General features: G+C 40.9%; 1 protein-coding gene across 1 annotated transcript; it reads left to right on the top strand.

Moving 5' to 3' along the window:
- The first annotated feature begins 2,340 nt into the window (after positions 1 to 2,340).
- On the top strand, positions 2,341 to 10,359 carry LOC116057551 (otolith matrix protein). The gene is made up of 9 exons (XM_031310061.2): positions 2,341 to 2,477; positions 2,694 to 2,830; positions 3,060 to 3,162; positions 3,440 to 3,625; positions 5,335 to 5,509; positions 6,388 to 6,455; positions 7,569 to 7,753; positions 8,081 to 8,252; positions 8,403 to 10,359. The coding sequence occupies exons 1-9, from the start codon at positions 2,387 to 2,389 to the stop codon at positions 8,411 to 8,413; spliced, it is 1,128 nt and encodes a 375-aa protein (XP_031165921.1). The 5' UTR covers positions 2,341 to 2,386; the 3' UTR covers positions 8,414 to 10,359.
- Positions 10,360 to 20,557: the final 10,198 nt, after the last annotated feature.

The following is a 20,557-nucleotide window of genomic DNA, read 5'->3' as shown; positions in this document are numbered from 1 at the left end:
TCTAGTTAGTTGGTACTCATCCTTCAGTTTCAGTTAAATATTAAGTTAAATAAAAAGTTAAATATAAAACGAATTCAATGAATAGTAAGATCATTAATGTGCAGGGAGAGTAAAAAATGCAGCAAAGACTCAGATTCATGACTCATACCTAAATAATGTAAAACAATGTTCACACTGTCAATGACATATATGCAGGGTTCAGAATTAGCACCATCTACCAGTCAAATGCTGGTAAAGTATGCAAGTGGCTGGTAGATTTGATTCACTCACCAGCCAAAAAAAGCAATGGTAATCTATAGAGTGGCTTGTCAAATGTGAACATTCACTAGCCATTCGGCTGGTGGACCGAAAAGTTAATTTTGAACCCTGCATATATGACTACTACAACATTTAAATACTTCTAGATACATTGTTGTATGACTAGGATTTCAGTACCACTATCAGACATATCAGACTGTCAAACTTCGACTCAGATAACCATATCAGCTTCAGGGAATATTAGGGAGAAGCCATGGAGTATTGTAATTTTAACTCAAAGTCCAGTCTGTGTGGGTGAGCATTCACTTGGCAATCTAACACTTATACAGTAGGCTACAGCCCCACAAGGATTTGGAAACAAGGCTGATTATAGGATCCAGGAACAATTCCTGGTATGTCAATACATATTTAGTCTCCCCATACAAGACATGAGTTTAATAACTACTAATGAATACTGATAGTGTTAAAACGTATATCATTGGTCACTTTCTCAACGTGATGGGCTTGTTGATCATTTTAATTAGTGTACTAATTTCCACTAATGAACTACACTCTTGTTTTTTGTCTGTTTGCATGCTTACTTAAATGTGGAATGTACATGAATTTCTGTTTGGTTATATTTATTTGACAACATCCGTGTCTAACATCACAGTCACTGTCATTCATTGAGACAGCTACATAGAAAGTTGGAAGTTTTAGCTAAATTTAGATCAATGCTTTATTCTCTATGAATCATCAATCAGCGTGTTTTGTCATATGAGACACTGCCCGTTTATTCTGAGTGACAGACCACATGAGGTCAAGGATCACTATTTGCATGACAGATAAAGGCTTCACCTCCTTTTAAGAATAGATAACTAACCCAGACTTGATTAGATAGCAATATATAGCAGTGAATACGTATAAAATATGTTAAATTATTATGTGCTATGAAGAAACACAGAAAGAAAAAATACATATCAGGATTTCCTGCAGTGTTTACAGTAATAGTGGAGGCAGGCCACCATATCTGGAACAAACACTAATATCATAAGAAATGAATGCACTTTTGTGAAATTAAACGTTTATTTTTAGGGGAAACCAGCAGTGGTGCTGTTTCACACAGCAAATGCCATATATTTATGGAGTGAGGCTGGTTTTCAGATCCTCATCTACTAAACAAAATTGATTGTGAGACAAGAAGTGTTATTTGGGTGGTTAAACACCCCTGTTTGCTCCCACTGTATTTCATTATGCTATAGCCATATACTATTTGACCTGTGTGCTTCCTTGTCGGTTCACCCATGCATGCTGAGGATCAAATACCACCCCCCCCCCCAAAAAAGAGCTCTCCTTCTCTAAAAAACTTCATGAAAACTAAGATGACCCTTTAACTCCCAAGCAATCATGCAGATCTGTCATTGCATAACACTGCAACTAAAAGAAGGTCCAGAAGATTTCAAAGAAGTTAATTTTGTTCAACAAACTTTACCTCTGTGTGTGTGTGTGTGTGTGTGAGTGAGTATGTGTGTCTAAAGAGAGAAAAAGGAGAAATGTATCAAGTAGCAGATATGTATTCCCTCCACTGGGTCCTGTGGCTGCGAACAATAGCCAGTGCTGTTTGTTCTTGCTTACCTGGGGCTTTAGTCTCCAGTGAGTTGGAGCAAGACCCAGCCAGTATCTATTCTCCACGAGCACGGCTCCAGCACAGAGACACATTGTCCGAAGCTTTTTTAATCAAAGACCCTGGGTCAACACTCTGTGCCAGGTGACCTGAACTGCTCCGAGCCTACGTGTGTCTAATACTATCCTCTCCACTGGGGATAAGTCTCAGTGGATAATTGGAGGAGGAAACGCTATACTGCTATCATGAGATGGAGGAAGGATTATACACTGAGGACTTTGACTTTTAAGAGGAGGGGATAGAGGAATAATGTAATGTTTTCTTCTTTCTATATCCAGCCTACCTGCCTTATTCTCCCACCTTTTACCCTCTCACCCCCTGTTTCTCTCTTTCTGTCTCAGGACCAGGTTACAAGAGAAGGAGGGGGTAGCTGAGTGATTTTTTTTGCCCCAATGAAATCCACCTGCTCCTCATCTCTGTTGTATTAGAGAGATTGTCCCAAGCAGGTTGCCTACCAGAGCCGACATGGAGCGTCTAGAGAGAAGACTGCCTGTAGCTTTCCTCCTCCTTCTGCCTCTTCTGTATGTCAGCTGTGTCTCCAATAAAAAAACGACAGGTACAAAAGAACGTCAATTTAAGACTATTTGTAGATTACATTTTTTTTAATAGACTTGTCATTAACTATAACTTAGGTGCCTGTTTAAAGTGATGTTTTACATGATTCAGAAAGTGCAGTTTGGGGTGTAGTTATGAAACATTTGCAGGTGCATTATATGTTCTCCAGCATTTAATTTTCACTTAATTTGCAACTCTTTCCCACTGTTTTGTTCAGTATCCTGGTGTGTATTGTCGGACGCTGAAGAGCAGAAGTGTCTGGATTTGGCCGGGAACGCCACAGCTCAGAATATAAGAGGAAGTTTGCTATGTGTCCGTGGCCTGAACACCAGAGACTGTATAAACAAAATCAAGGTACCTGAAGAAAAAGGGGTGGGAAAGAGGATTGACCAGTTTGCAGTATATTAACTATGACTATTTTCACCTTCATTAATTACTCAAATTCAGATACATGTCATGTGAAATGTTTCAGCTGCATTGAACAAACAAAACAAGCAGCTTCTGTATTTGTTGTCAGACAATTTGGAATAACCGAGCATCCTTTTGTCATTTGACATTAACAAAATAAATGTGTTTTTGTCAGAATGGGACAGCAGATGCTGCCTCCATATTTGCAGATGACATCTATGCTGCTGGCTTCTGCCACGGCCTCGAGCTGGCTGCAGGAGAGTCCCACAACGGAGTAGGTAAGTCACAGGTTTGACCTTTACAGCAGGTAATAAAGGAAAGCACTGAAGCCTCAGCAGATTAACTAATGTAAGTCACTGAACATGGTTATACCCAAATAAGTATGTTCAGGTTGCAAGAGCCACATATACAGTGTGTGGACACAATATTATTATTTGTGTCTTGTACCTTTATTAAACATTTTCTTACTTTTCCCCCCATGTTCCCCTGATCTGACAAATTATTCCCACTTGCTTTCCCTCCCTGCTGTTTTTTTCTTCCAAACCCTCCCTCCAGATGGTTTGAGCTACTACGTGGTGGCGATGGCACGTCGCTCCTCCTCAGACCTTTCCCTGCTGGAGATGCACGAGCGCAGCTCCTGTCACCCCGGAATACGCACCACAGTGGGGTGGACTGTTCCTATTGGCTACCTGGTCAACACTTCCCAGATCAGCATAGGGGAGCAGTGCAACTTCCCCAAAGGTGAGACAGAGCGGCACGGGAATAGGGGCAGATTGAGGCAGGAAAGGTGAGGGGATGTATAAGTGTGTGTGTGTGTGTGTGTGTGTGTGTGTGTGTGTGTGTGTGTGTGTGTGTAGGGATGGAGACTGGAGGTAGGAGTAGAAGAGTCAGTTAGAGAACAGTGCATCTGTCTCTGTAAATATGTGTGTGTGTGTGTGTGTGTGTGTGTGTGTGTGTGTGTGTGTGTGTGTGTGTGTGTGTGTGTGTGTGTGTGTGTGTGTGTGTGTGTGTCTTTGTGTCTGTGTGTCTGTGTGTCTCTGTCTGTGTGTGTTGATGTGTGGAAGCTATATGAGAGGTTCAGAGGGAGGAAGGATGAAGTAGTGATGTGGAACGAAGAGTGCAGGGATAAAGGAGACTGGAGGTAAGAGGAGACGAGTCAGTTAGAGAACAGTGCATCTGTCTCTGTAAATGGGAGTGTGTGTGTGTGTGTGTGTGTATATATGTATGTATGTATGTATGTGCGGGTGTGTGGGGGGGTGTAACGATGAAGAGAAAGACATATTGGAAGATCGTAGTTTCCTCAAGAGGGGGAGAAGGAAGAAAGATAGAGAAGATAAATATCTTTTGAAGCATAAGGCCAGCAATATGTATTCTAGTTTTCTTATTGTCAACAAATCCCTTGAAACCAACAATGAATTGATCCCACTTAACAAATATTGTCTTTGTATTTAAATTATATATCTTAATTCTCTTTGCCACAGAGCTCCATTCTTGTTCAGAAACAATTTAAAGCACATAAATGCCAAACCACAGTGTTGCACTGGGTGACATGTTCCTTTGACATGATAAACATCAGCACTGTAGTTTATTTTGAGTCTTGCTACCAAATATGTATTAATCTGCATCCGAAAATGGTCAGCTGAATGTTACAGTAATACAGCAACATTACTCGAGTTTTATTAGTGTTTGCAACCCATTTTTAAAGTTTTACATCCTCAGTAGGAACAAATGTGTTTGGGGCTGAGAGCTGCAGGGTAGCAGTATTCAAAAGTTTTGAGAAATTACCGTTATTCGTTGACAAAAAGAAAAAGGAAATAAATACGTCAAATATATATGTCAAATTACTTTTAAAAATGTGCAGCTACCTTACAGTGTTATTTCCAGTCTGGTTCTTATGTTCTTTATATGGAAGCATGCAGGAAAAAAACAGCATTATTGATGTGCCAGTTAACACTAGATACAACGCTACAAAATAAGACAAAGTAAAAACACCTTATAAGACAATTATCAATTACATTAATCGTTAAAAAAATCCAACAGATTATTACCAATTGAAATTTGAAGACCCTAACTAATTCATTATCAATAAAGCTGCCAATTTATTTTTCAAAATAAAATTTGGTATATAAAATGGGTAAAGTTGCAGTTACAATTTCCTAAAGCGAAGGTGCAATCCAAACCAACAAAACACATAACAAAAGTTAGCAGCTGAAACTTAAAAAAACGTTTGTTTTTTAATCAATTATCAAAATTGTTCCAAAATAATTTTGTATATATTGATTAATCACTTCAACGTTTTTTGGCTCGAAGGGTTAACTTTAGTTTAACCCTTCTTGTTGAGAGTACACTTGTAGTGGCTAATTGGAGGAATGGCTTTTTAATTAAAATTAATTATCCTACTTTAACCTTTCCTATACTTCTTCTAACTAGTTATTTGTCTTTTTCACCAGCCATCGGCAACTTCTTTGGTTACAGCTGTGTGCCGGGTGTCAAGGACGCCCAGCATGACCCGAGAGGCATCAACCCCAAGAACCTGTGCGAGGCCTGTATAGGAGACGACAACGACAGACACATCTGTGCCAACAACCACAGAGAGAGGCACTACGGAGAGGCAGGGGCGCTGAGGTACAACACTGACACTAATAACATGGGGAAATAATATGCTAATGGCACCCAGAGGTGAAGTAGTTGTTACAACTTCTGCCTCTGTGTACCCTACTTTATATCTAGTACAGCCTGCTGTCTCCATTAAGGCAACCTAGTAATGAAAGCGCCCTGTTCTCAATCAATCAAACTTTATTTATAGAGCACTTAACAAACAAAGTTGACCAAAGTGCTGTTCAGAAGAATAAATAAAAGGCATAAAATACAAAACTCACACTGGCATAAAATACAAATTAAGAGACATAAAACATGAGAAAACAGCTGTCATAGGCCAAGGAGAAGAGGTGGGTTTATAAGGAGGGATGTAAAAACAGCCAGTGAAGAGGCCTGTCTAATGGGCAGAGGCAGATTGTTCCACAGTTCAGGAGCTGCCACAGCAAAGGCACGGTCCCCTTTGAGCTTACGCTTTGTTTTGGATACACTCAGGAGCAGTTGATCTGTTTAGTTGCTGAGCTAATCAGTTGTGGGGAAAAAAAGCTAATATAGTGATGATGGTAATAACACATTGATGAATGAGGAATGACCTGAGTGAGTTTCACTCAATGCCTGCATGTGAAAATTATTTGATACACATATATATTACTCAGTGTGGTTTTGCTCAGTAAAACGGTCTGTGGCGTAGCAGTTAAGTGTGTTTGAGATGAGAATAAAACAAGGTGCTGTTATTAAATCTTGAAGTGTAACAATAGGCAGCAGAGGGAATTTATTCATGGTCTCCAGAGTCATGCTGTTACAGAAAACACATTCCTAAGTGTGCTGATTTCCACTTTATTCATCTATTTATAGATTAAATGTGTCTGATTATTTGATTATTCGTTTGTTTTATGTTTTTCTTTCAGGTGTGTGGCGGAGAACCTCGGGGATGTGGCCTTTGTCAAACACACAACAATCTTTGAAAATTTGGACGGTGAGTGTTGATGAGGTTATTTGGGGCCAGCAGAGAGAGAAAGTGCTTGTCTGTGTCAAGACACAGGATGTCAGTGTTTCACAATTTTCTTTTACTTTGTGTGAAATCCAGAATACAACGAATAGATTGCACAGTTTATATGGTACATGATGTGTGTTTGTCAGACAGAGATAGACAAACTGACAGATAGATAACAGTTAAATAAAAGAGAACATAAGTGAGAAACAGATATCAATACAGACAGTGGATCAAACATTTTGTCCAGCTAGAAAATGCCCTAATTCTTTGTTTGCTGCATCTGCTCCTCCGCTTTGGGCAACATCCAAAATTAATGGTGATCATTATCAAAGTCACGCTACACAGACTCTGCTGGTAGAAGAAGCAGTTTAACGCTGGCTCCACAAACACTGTAAAATGAGCTGTTTAACGAAGCATGCTTTCTCATATGGTTCAGAAATGTCCCGAGTCAGACCAATTAACAGAGGCCAAGAAAACACAGGAGGTTTGTGCTGTTTCTCTAGAAAGGGAGAAAGTAGCTTCAAGGTGGTCTACATTTTGCCTTTATTTGTATGGCTAAATGGGGTTTTTGTGTGCTTTTTAAATTCTTAGGCGGCCAACCAAATGTCTCAAAATTAAAATGTGAAATATTCAAAATATAAAGTCTACATTCTCATCACAGGCAGATTTAATAAGCTGTACTGTAGCTAGCTAGTGTAATTTGTTAGTGCTAATTTATCCCCGGCTAAGTAAAATAGTTTAAGTAAGATAAGAAGATTACGAACATACTGTGTAATCCATTCCTTACACTTTTTTTTTTGTTTTTTGGGATTTGGAGAATCCTAAGAATAACACCAACACCAACTCTTGACATACACAAAATTGTTCTTAATAAAGCCCCATGCACAGTGGTTCGGCGTGTGGACAAATCCAAAGCTTGATAGGCCTGCCAACGTCGGGGGATGGGGTTTATAGCTTGTGGTCAATTTATTTTTTATACTTTATTAGTTATTAGTCAAATTTTCATTTTTAGGTGGAATATTGTGTTGTTTCTCCTTTGAAAAATGACTGGATTTGAAATAAAATCTGACACACCTTCTCTCCTCTGCTGCTTAGGTAAGAACCAGGAGTCCTGGGCCCTGGATCTGGAGCTGGAGGACCTGAAGCTGCTGTGCCCAGATGGAACCGAGGCGGGTCTGGATGAGTTTGACCGATGCCACCTGGCAGCTGTCCCCACTAACGCTGTGGTGGTGCGCATGGAGGACAAGTGTCGCGTCTGGAAGTACCTGGAACGTTTACAGGTGGGTGCAGACAGAAATTGCATCAGCCATGTGCGAGTGTGTGTGTGTTATTCTCCAGGCATATGTGTTTATTTCTGTCTCATATCTCTGTGGTGTCTGGTTTATGGATCAGCACATCTCAGAGCGCAGGTATCTGCTAAACTGTCATCCTTCTTCCTTACTGTGTGTGTGTGGGAGAGGCCAGGATGACTGATACGTCCTATTCTGATCCCCTGGCTACACGCTCACACAAACCAAAAAAACACATACACATGTACACAGAGCACGCTGACGCACATCCATGCCCTTATGCATTAAGTCCTGTCACGCACCTTCTCTTTCCTGCAGAATGCCTTTGGCAACGCCACGGAGGGCTTCCGTCTGTTCAGCTCAGCAGGCTACGGCGAATCCGATCTGCTCTTCAATGATGCCACCCACCACTTGCAGAGGGTTCTGGGTAGCTACACCTCTTGGCTGGGCCCTACTTACACCACCATGCTGCAAGCCTTCGAGTGTGAGGGTAAGAGTGATGGTATCTTTTTGCTTGTGTGTAAAAGTGTGTTTATGTGGATTTGCTGATGAAGCGAGTGGCTGGAGGAGTGTGTTTTCCTTTGTGTTTGTCTGTGTATCCACTGCAGCTGTTCTCATTATTGCGCTTTCCCTCCAACAGGCTTCTGCTGATGGAGCCGGAGGAAGACATCCGCCGCGTCAACTTCCACCCCCTACCACTGTCTCCGTCCTCCCTTTCTGCATCTCCTTGCTGCCATCTGTGTCCCTCTGCCACTCCATCTTGCCATCTCTCATTTTCTGTGCTTTGCTTCTTGTGTTTGTTTTCTCCCTGCATTTCCCCACCCATTCTCTATAGCATTATGCCCCCCCTCCTCCTCCAACCTAGTGCTTCACTTGCAGGTTAAAAGAGTTGTAGTTCTTATGTTATTGACAGATGGTGTCTCTTTTTATTTTTTTTTAAGAGGGGTTTGATAAAGATTTTTAGTGCAAATACCCCATAACCATACAACATCACCCCCAATATTGATTTATACATACAAAAACTGTCCCGTTAAATGTATGTCAGGAAATTGTGTCCTTCTTGTTGCATTAGCCTAAGTGTCAGTATCACCCATACACCCCCCACAGGGTCTGTCTCTGGCACTGAACAACTAGGGTGCTATTAACTTTGAGCTTAGAGGTCTCAGTTACTGTACGTGTGTGTGTGTGTGTGTGAGTATAGACTTTTTTCCCACAGCCATTATTGCCCTAATTGGCAGTCTGGCATATCATACTGTTTGTGTGTAAGTGAGAAAAAGTGTGTGTCTGTAAGTTTATGTGCCTATGTGTTAGTGTGTTGATAGGATTGCTGCTTTCCCATGGCTTGTATAGCTTAGGACTTTGGATCACTGCTTTCTCACGTCTGGTATGGTGGACCGGACTATGCCAGCTCACAGTGTATTGTTACACTATACGGTTAGGAGAAACTGGATTAGGGCTTGGGCTGCCACCAGTGACCCCTGAGTGAGTCTATTTTTTTTTTAAAGCTTTGATAATTTTCTCATCTGTTAAAACATTTGCTTCAACCAAATCTCCCAAAATGTGCTCTCCAATACCTACTTTGTCTGTCTTGCTTTAACACGTAAAGGAATACAGTATGTGGAATACGTTTTTCTCCAATTTATCATTTATACTTTAAGATACCAATGGCAAGATGTTGATAATGAAAGAAGTTACTAACAGGAAGATGTCCTAGACACGGTGTTACAAGAGGAAATTAGTCAGTGCAGTGTGTAATATTATCAAAGAATTGTCACGAAGAAGAGTATTACTGAATACTACACTATCAAGAAATGGTGATTGTGAGATATTCAAGGAAGGGTAATTAAAGAATCACGGTTAGATCATCAGCATGTTTAAAGCCTCACTTGACCTACAGAATTGTGTACTGTAAAATGTACGGTCTGTTCTGGGCTTAAGTTGAGTCTATAGCTTTATTATTTTCACGTTCTGCACCACAGCTTAGCTTAGCTTGGCAATAAACTGATAAACCGGATGAAGTTCTCCTCGCCAAATTGTGTTTTTTTTGCCTCATTGTACGTAAAGACATCCAACTAGTTAGAACTAATACAACAGATACAAATACAGGATATTTACGATCTTGCTGAGGCTATGGCATGCTTTTGCAGGACTCTGTTTTGAAAAAGAAACCCAACGTCTTCTTTTTTAAATAAAATCCTGTCACATTTCATCACCATTACATTACATTACGTTGCATTTTGGCTCCTGATGGCAAAAAAAATAAAAATAAAAATAAAAATAATAATAATAATAAAAGACGCCACGAATATTGAGAGAAGCAATATTTTTCACCTCATTTGCGAAAGGTGAAAGGCATATCTGTTGTACCAATTCCACTTTGGTTTGTACCATTGGTGTTGTTTCTGCTGTTGTCTGACAGGCTTCAAATTATGTAAATACTCCTTATAGCTTGAGTGTGTAGTGTTGCAAACCTTCTCTTTTTTTCAACCAATTAAATGAATGATGATAAAGAAATAATCCTCTCTAGTCCTTTCGAGCTGACTTCTAATTATCCTGAAACAGCTACATGATATCTGTGTGGAAATGAATTATGCTTGAAATCATCTCTCTCGGTCCATCTCACACTCCCTTTTCTCGCTCTCAGTCTTTCTGCCTCTCACACACACACATTCACTCAGAAATAGGCTGTATGCTGGAAGGAGAGAACAAGGGGAGGAATTAGGATGTAGAGAAGTAGAAAAAAAGGAAGGTCACACACACACAAAGACCTGCATACAGAGACTCAGGTGCTCACTCAGGTGGAGAGAGGCACCTCCCAGGTAGACAGGTGAATCAGGGGCACCAAATCATCATAGGTGGTCCCCACGAAGAGACAGACCTCTACTGAGCATGCACCAAATGGCCCTGCTGGCACTGCTTCACCTCATTTACAACATTAATCCTTTAGAAGAAGTCTGTGGCTGTGACGGAGGAGTACCATTTAGCAGCGAGCAGATACTGTAGATTAAACTGCATTGCAGCAGAGTGCTGCAATCACTCCCAATCCTCAGCTCTCCCATTTTGCTGTAATGCACAAATAAAAACAACTAATGTGGCCTCAGTACAGCTCTCTCAACCATGAGTGGTTTGTAAGAGAGGAAAGTGTGCCGATATACCACTGATGGAAATTAACTAGTAATTTAATACATTTACACTTACATAAACAGCATAAAAACAGATCACAGAAGTGAAATAAGATAAAGTCTGAGAGATCAAAAAACCATAGACCTCCACCAAATTGATAGTACTGTAATAACCTAATCTAGTCTAAACTTAATCTAAATGAACTGGCAAAATAATATATGAAATAAACATATTTTGACCTAAAAACTGTACTTTGATGTATTTTCATTGTATGCCCCTCTACACTTCTACTGCACTGCAATTCAAACACAAACATTTAATTTTTTTACTTCTGCAGTGGTGTATTGAGATTTAACTAAACATATGGCTATCCTATGAAATATGAATATGATCCTGTAAGTAAAATGTTTGGTACCGGTACGTTAAATATTAACACTTTATGCCATTTAATTTCTACTACATCTACTTTTTCAAAATGAAATATAATACATTTTACATTTATCTGACATTGATTGTTAGCCTACTATTCACTTAAGCAAATTTTTCATATAAAGTAAATGATCAACTTGCAAAATATGACTCAATGCTATAGATTTAAGAACCCATTAACTAGTTAAAATTGGCTCCACATTGAAAGATTACACAAGTAAAATGCTGCTAATAATTTAATACATCACTGATAACAATCTACTAATATAGTATAATGCTATTCTGCATAAAGTACTTCAACTTTTGATACTTTCGGTACTTCTTAATGCAGGCCTTTATTTGTAATGGGGTATTTTCTGTGTAGTATTGCTTAAGTAAAGGATCTGAACACTTGTTTCACCACTGACTAAAATAGTCCAATAGTAGAATGTACTGTAATATAACACTCTGAAAGGGGCCATTTTAAATATAGAGCATTTTGTAGCCTAATAGCTGGCTACTAGCTGCAAATACTTGATCATTAACCCTTAAACCTAACCAGTCCTTGTGGATGCCAATATGTCTACATACAAAAGTGTGTGAGGATGCATGTTTGTTGGGAAGATTTGTGTTTGAATCCGTGCAGGCGTGTTTGTGGGTGTCTTTATCTCCGCTGACACGGGTGACAGCACAGGACTGGAGACAATTTGACCGGAGGTTGCGAGGCGAGAGCGGCAGAGAAGAGAGGGATGACAGTGATTGAGGGGGAGAAGAGGGAAGAGTGACAGGTAATCCATCAGAGGCGTTACTGTCATTATTCAATTACCACCCATCCTTAGCACTCCTGATAACCCCGACACGCATGCACACACACACACACACACACACACACACACACACACACACACAGGCTACATACCCACACATGCATGCAGTAGGAAGTTGCATTGAAGAAGCAGATCCACTAAAACAAGGTGGGTTTGTGCTGTGCGGGTGGGGAGGTGAGTCAGGGCACGGGGCTTGGCACTGGTTCTTTATATGCTTTTAGTGCAGCAGACCCTTGAATCTCAACTCCTTCCTCTCTCATGTCCTCTACTCCCCCCTCACCTCTCTCATCCTTCACTTTTTCTCCTCCTCATCTCCCCTATCGCCTCTTGCTCTCCCCTTTTCCCTCCATCTCTAGTTCCCACCGTATCCACCTTTCCCTCTCCTCCTCCTCCTCCTCCTCCTCCTCCTCCTCCTCCTCCTCCCTCTCTTCCTCCTCTTCTTCTTCCCCATCTACACAGTTCATTCCGTCTCCTGAGCCCAGAGCCGATAAGGAACATGGAGTATGATTAGACACCAGTGACACCAGGCTTATCGCTCTGCTCCCATAACGCTCCCCAGATCACTTACAGTACACAACAAAAGCCAAGCAGCACACACACACACACACACACACACACACACACACACACACACACACATAACACACACACACACATGCTCAGCAAGGCTCACAAGACTGGCTATCAATTCTAAATATCTTTTTGCGTTCGGCACATGTTGCCTCCATAATGATGCACGAGCTGGGTGAAAAATGACCATGAGCAGCAAATTGTTTGAGTGTGAAGCGGCAGGGAGGAGGATGTTTATGCATTACAGTTTGTGCAGGTGAGAGTGAGTGTGACACGAGGGTGCAGGGCTCAGTAGTTTCCACTGATGAGAGATGAGAGAGTTTGAGGTACCAATCACTAGATGGCACTGTCTCCTCAGCAGTGTGCAGCACATCCATCATGCCTTTTCCAATATAACTGTTGTAATGCAACAGGGTGATCCAAATAGCACGCTCACTGAGGCTCCTCTCCCCATCACAACTCTGCATCCTCCGCCTCCCTCCTATTTTCTCATTTTCATCTCCCCCTCTCCTTTCCTCTCTTATTTCTCCTCTTTTCTCATTTATACTCCTCTTTTATGTCTTCCCCTTTCTTCACCCTACCCCCTTCTTCCTCCTCTCTTGATTTCTCCTCTCCTCTTTCTTTTCTCAGCTCCTCACTCTACCCCCTTCCTTCTCCTCTCTTGATTTATCCTTTCTTTTCTCCTCTCCTCACCTTATCCCCTCCTTCCTCCTCTATTGATCTCTCCTCTCCTTTTTCTTTTCTACTATCTTTAACTCAACCTTTCTCCTCTCTCCCTCTTTTCTCTTTTCCTATCCTCTAGTCTTCTTTTCCACTCTCATTTCCTGTTCTCTCCTTACTTATTTCCTCTCTACTCTTTACTTTGTCTCATCATGTCCCCCTGTCTCCATCTCTCCTGTCCTTTGTTTGTCTCTACCTCCCAATCTATTCTCCCCTTCTTGTCACCTGCCATCGCCCCCCTCTTGTCCTTTCTTGTTTTTCTCCTCTCGTCTCTTCTACCTCTACCCCATTTTCTTCTTTTCTGTTAGTTTTCTTAGTAATCTCCTCTCATCCTTACCCCTTTTATTTCTCCCTTTATTCTCTACTCTTGTCTCTATATATTTTTTCTTCTCTCCTCTGCCTTTCTCTCAGTCTCTTTTTCCTGTCCTCATGTCCTCTCATCTCCTCCTCTATTCGCATTTCTCTTTTACCTCATTTTCCTCTTCTTTATTCCTGTCTTTCTCCTCTCCTTTCCTCTTCTTGTCTACACCTCCTATTTTCTAATTTATTCTCCTTTTCTTTTTTCTCCTCTCATTTCTTCTACCTCTCCTCTCCTCTCCTCTCCTCTCCTCTCCTCCTCCATGGGGCAGTGTAGCTCTGTAATGTTGTTAGGACATGCTCTCATTAATAACCTACACTCTGAGAGTCTTTGCTAGTGAAGCGTGAATCTCTCGTTCGTTTGGGGACGAATAGAGGGTGTTTCACGAGTGTGTGTATGTGTGTGTGTGTGTGTGTGTGTGTGTGTGTGTGTGTGTGTGTGTATATATACAAGACAGAGAGAAGAGAGACAAAACCAGAAAAAACACAACGGGTGGGGGCAGTGTACAAAAAGCATGTGTTTCCTCACGTTGTTTAATAGTGCTGGATCAGCCGGCAGTATGCTGGTCCAATATATTTTATTTGTGTGTACTGTAGGTGGGCTTGTGGATCAGTTCCAGAAGTCCTTGAGTCTAACCCTGTTAGGGAACCTTGCCTTTGGGCATCCCATAGCCCAGTGCTCATTACTGCTGTAGGGTTCACACACACATGCACACACACCTATTTACACACAAACTCACATCGCGCATGCCATAAAGCCATCACCTCGCGTGCCAACACCCACTTCCAGTTACAGGTAGATGGCAGGTGCAGTCCTCAAGGTGTGTGTGTGTGTGTGTGTGTGTGTGTGTGTGTGTGTGTGTGAGCTATATCGCCAATGTCCACTATGTTATAAGGTCTCGATAAAAGAGTAATTTGTGAGCTGTGCTTGTTGAACCTCATTAGGAAAAGGGTTATTTTAAGTGTCACACTTAAACGTGAAAGTTAAGGTAATGGCTGCACTCAGGCAATTAGCGGCGATGGGGGGGAAGGGAAGTTAGAGAGTGAGTGTAGGTCAACACAAGTATAACAAGGATGTGTGTAGGTGTGTTTGAGTGCAGCACATGTGTGTGTGTGTGTGTGTGTGTGTGTGTTAGATTTATGCTCTGTGTGCCACCGCTATCTGTTCCTGTGCTCCATAACGAGCTGACAGGTGTACGAGCCAGCAAGCTGGACACTGACTGATGAATTACTAATGCTCACACATACTCTCTCTCTCTCTCTCTCTCTCTCTCTCTCTCTCTCACACACACACACACACACACACACACACACACACACACACACACACACACACACACACACACACACACACACACACACACACACACACACACACAAACACAGGGGTAATGCATTGTACAATAAGTGTTGTCTAACCTCAGCAGTACACTCAGCTTTGGCAGAGAGGCAGAAACAGAGAGGAGGGGGAGGAGGGGGGGACGAGAGAGGGTGATTAAATAGTCTAGTTAGTCCACAGAGTGGTTGAGAACATTAAGAGCTTGGCCATTCATCAGTATAACACACACACACACACACACACACACACACACACACACACACACACACACACACACACACACACACACACACACACTACGAATACACGCACCCACTCATATTGATTGCACAAGTTAAAAATGTTTCTGCTTGGTGAGCCAGTGAACTCTCACAGGAAAACAAAACACACACATTCCCAAAAATTCCCTTATGCACACACACACACACACACACACACACACACACACACACACACACACACACACACACACACACACACACACACACACACACACACACAGAGTTTCTCTCGGAAAACAGATACATTTTCCATCACTTACCCGTCCTGTCATAAGTGTGAGCACTGGCTCATTAAAACTCTTCAAACTCCCTCCCACACCTCACCACCCGTCTCCCTCCCTCTCATAAACGGACAGGGCTCCTCACTGCTTCAGAGGTGGTGATATAAAGGGAGAAAAATAACTGAGCCAGAGAGGATAAGGAGGTAATTCAGGTGGGCTGTCAAACAAGAGAAGATGAGGATGGAAAAAACAGGTGGATTGTCAGAGAATAAGCAGACAAAGTGAGGAATGAGCAGGGAGGATTTCTACAAATTGGATGAAGAATGAGCAGATGGGGGAAAGGACAAACAGTCAAGAAAAGGGAGGATAAGCGGTTTGGATGGACAAAACTGAAATAGAGAGGATGGAGAGGAGGAATTAAAAAGGTTGAAGAGGAAACCAAATAATTAATGACAAGGACGAACAGGGGAGAAGAGTGAGACAAATATGGAGGAAATACAGGAATAGTCTAAAAGGGAGCAGGAGAAAATGAGGAAAAAGAAAAGAAAACAGGATGGTGGATAATAGAGTAATTGGGGTTAAGAAGAAAGACATAAAGAAATGATGTATAGGGAGCAAAATGAGGCATTTAGTTGGTGATTAGTAAATGGGATGAACTGGGAGGTAAAGGAGAAGAGGCAAGGACATCATCAGAGAGGAAACAGGGAGGGAGGGAGGAGAAGAGAAGAGCAGCGATTTCTCCTTCTGCTCTCAGTAATTCCCAAATATGAAGTCCCTTGTTATCACTGTTTAGTTTTTATCTTCAGCCTTACAGTCTTTTTCATTATCAGGATAATGCCGGTTATTACCTCTTCATCACAGAAATATTGTGATGGATGTGTTCCAATCAACCCCGGCATTAATATGATCAGCGTGGACATTAGCACAATCAGTCAGCACGCCGCTGATAATAACTCATTATTGTTGTGATTTAGTCCCAACGCCACGACAGCTGGAGCTGCGTTTAAGGACCATTAGTTACAGAGAGATGGAGTGATGGGGGAATAGAATAAAAGAGCTCGGGAAGGAAATGGTGGAGGAGGAAGTGACAGAAGAAGGGAAGCTAGGAAGGAAGGAAGAGAAAAGTGGAGAAAAATGAGAGTGAAAGGGCGAACGAGCGGGTGGTGGTGACAGGCAGCGAAAACAAATTAAGGGTGCATTCACAAGTGTGTTTGGATTCAATTTCTTAAGTATTTACTGCTTTAATTTAGTTGGTTTGAGCAGGTGAGAATAATGAGATTCAAACTCAGGTGGCTCCAACTAACTGCAACAAAACACCTGAAAATGCAGGTGTTGGTCTTTCAGTAGAAAATGAATAGGGGTGAACCCACTGTGGGTTTTCATGCTTAACAGAGTGCTCAAACCATTCAGACCCCTTGTCACCCACAGTATATGCCCTGCATTTGCATTTGTTTCTCCACTCATTTATTCATGTTTTTCCCATTGATTTTTCATCCATCTGTACATCTCATATTCAGCATTTACTCATGCTTCAAAGGTCTAGTATAACAAAATGAATCAAGGACATACTAATGTGCATATTCAGCTATCTCTTCATGTGTTTTTCATTCATATGAGCACCAGGAAGGGTAAATTGTAGAAAAAAAGACGTCATGCTTTGCTTTCTTTAAATTAGAAGAACTTGGATTTGTTTCGACTCCCCTGCATCGCCTATAATCTCCAACCTTGCACGATGGCTGATAAGCAAAACTGTATAGCTGAACTATTAGTGACTCCTGTTAACAAGCCCTAGTTCACTTGTAATCGAGCACTGTGAACATAAAGGGACCAATTGCAGAAATGCAACAAAGTTAACTTTTAACAAAAACACACCTTTAGCGTGCCTGTGGGCTTAGATAATCTCTGCCAAATTGGTTAGCAAAACCAAAAATGGACTTTGTTTTCATGCCAAGCAAATCTATCACTGCCCTACATCTACACAATGGAATATATATGTGTGTGTGTGTGTGTGTGTGTGTGTGTGTGTGTGTGTGTGTGTGTGTGTGTGTGTGTGTGTGTGCGTGTGTGTGCAAGAACAAGAATGTAGCTCAGCATGAACAGAGCCCAAAAGAACTACACCCGAAATCTCTCCCCCATAGCATTGCAGCACCCTGCTGTGAGATACAGCACTAAACCAGCTCCAATCGTACGTGTCTGCTGCAACCTGGGAGTGCGTTGCATGTGAAAAATGGGGCAGAACGAAAAACAGGGTAGAAGGTATCTCACACAACTAGCATTAATATTATATTAGACCACATCACCAAAGGACCAGATCAGTGTTGCTCATACTCACACTCGCCAACGTCTATTACACAGTAAGTGGAACACTCCTTATGAATATTACACACCTCTCTGTGTTAAAAGCTTTCTATCTGCGTGACATCGCTGGCAAGCTGCTCCACAGCTGTCAAACCGGTGTTGGAGAGTGAGAGAGAGGGTCTGGAAGTGTAGGGTGTAACCCTGAATGAGTGTGAATGTGTGTCTGTGTGTGTGTGTGTGTGTGTGTGTGTGTGTGTGTGTGTGTATGAGATGGTTTTGGGATGCATCTTGTCATTATTGCACAGCTGTAAGGAACCAGTATGACCACACAGAGTTACAGAGGAAGAGTATCCTGTGTGTGTGTGTGTGTGTGTGTGTGTGTGCGTGCACAGAAACATTGTTATTGTTTCACACAGAAACAGAAAAGCCATCTTACTGTAGCATGTTTATGAATATCTCACATGTTTTACAGTAATTAAAAACACATGTGTGATTATTAAATCATTACTCTGTCCCATATAGACGATGTTTGCAGATGTGTGCAAAAAGCATGTCAGCTGTATGTTGGGTGAGATTATAAATTGGAAAAAGCAGTAATCCAGCATGTGCATATATCAATTCTGTCCACCAGAAATTACTTTTATTTTCCCATTCAGTTTTGAAAGGCAACTTTATTTATGCCTTGATTATGTTTTATTTGTGTGTGTTTTTGATTGTGTTACATTAATGTACAAGTCATAAGGTTCCTAAAAGGAATTGTTCAACATTTATATGTATGTTTACTTGCTTCCTTGCTGAGAGTTAGATGAGAAAATTGATACCACTCACAGACATGAGAGTGGTACCAACCTTCTCATCTCTTGGCCATAAGGCAAAAAGAGAATTTCCCAAAATGTTAAACTATAGGGAAAGAGATTTTGGTAATAAGTAACTGTTGATTTATTTAATGTTTTATTTTTATTTTTTTTCTATATATAAAGTATATAATATATATATATATATATATATATATATATATATATATATATATATATCTGACTTGGTAAATATGTTGCTTAACATATTTTTCCTAATTATATTGATAGAAAACATAATTAAATACTTCATTTAACTAAGTATTATTATATAAAGGTTATTTCGAGACAAGGTTTGTACACACACACACACACACACACACACACACACACACACACACACACACTCACACACACACACACACACACAGCTCTGGCTAGAGCGCCAACCACGTATACATTTTAACCTTAAAATCAGCTTTTCACTAATGAGGTCTTGAGCTCACAGGTGACTATTCACCCAATTTTTCTACTTTTGCTGAGACCAAATGTCCCCACATGCCTGTAAAAAAAAAACTTTTTATTATCACACACTCTCTCTCTGCTCCTCACCTCTCCTTGGCACCTCTCCTCTGAGGCCTCTGAAGGCAGCTGGCTGTGAGAGCAGGTCTCTGCTCTATTAAAACCAGACCTCATCTCATCTGCCATCTATTCCACTGTAAATACACTCTGTATGTTAGCACCGTGCTCTGCTCTCCTTGAGTGCCTCGACCCGCCGTCCTCTCTGCACTGGCAGCGAGGCATATATTAGGTTTTTCAAGGCCAAGTATCCTTGAACCATTATAAAGTGCCTTTTTAGTGCTTCCTGTGCATTTATCCAGCAGCTCAGTTCACTGAATGAAAATGTGACCATAAAGGACATTTGGCTCTTTTTTTTAGCACAAGGGTACTCATTAAAGACACACAAAAAAATAATTTACTGTTAAATTGACTCTCACTACAAAATAATGGCTAATTTGAATTGTAAAATTACAACTCTAGCACCATGATTCTTCCAGTACTTTTAGATTTTACACAACAGACAAGAAAAATGGCCTTCAGAATAATATTTCCCACCTTTACTATAATAGACGGCATGTCTTTTCATAGATCCCTAAAGTCCATCAGCCCTTCTAGTGTTAAAATCATTCCATAAAATTTCACAATAAGGCTTGCGCTAACATTTTTAATCTATTTCATTTAACACCCTCTAAATCCATTTAGCAGGATGTACACTGCAACAGTAGGATGGGTCATTTTTTCTGTGGGTCTGTGGAAGAAATATAGAAAGAGGTCACTTACTGTGCATTAGGTATACTTAATAAAACTATAGTGTATTGGGAACATTATACATTTCAAAGGATGAATCATCTTCACAGCAAGTAAAAGTCTGGTTTGGGAAAAACATACGAGAATTGCTGCATGCTTTTCATCACAGCAGGTATTCACGATGTGCTGTTGGAGGTATCCACATTGATCTGCATCAAAACACATGCAGGATAAATGTTTTAGTTCAGAGAAAATAGCAAGCATTTTCAAAAATTTCTTTTCCTGAACTATTGAAGTAAGGGACCGTTTAAAAAAAATTATAATCCAGGATTTATCTAAAAAATGATTCACTTATTCCTTGCCCAATGGCCACTCCATTACAGTTTTTTTTATAACTGCTTACACTACACGCTTATTTTTTACTCACTCAAAGAGCCAAACTACACACCAAATCTCTGAAACCACAAGCTATTTCTCAGCCTTTCACTCAGTTTTCAATTGCATAAAACACTTTTTTCAAAACACTACATACAATTCTCTACATGAGAC

The sequence above is a fragment of the Sander lucioperca genome, chromosome 18 (genome assembly GCF_008315115.2).
Source record: "Sander lucioperca isolate FBNREF2018 chromosome 18, SLUC_FBN_1.2, whole genome shotgun sequence".
In the NCBI taxonomy this organism is placed as follows: Eukaryota; Metazoa; Chordata; class Actinopteri; order Perciformes; family Percidae; genus Sander; species Sander lucioperca.
The sequence above is the reverse complement of the archived record's forward strand: the minus strand, read 5'-3'. Positions and strand labels throughout refer to the sequence as shown.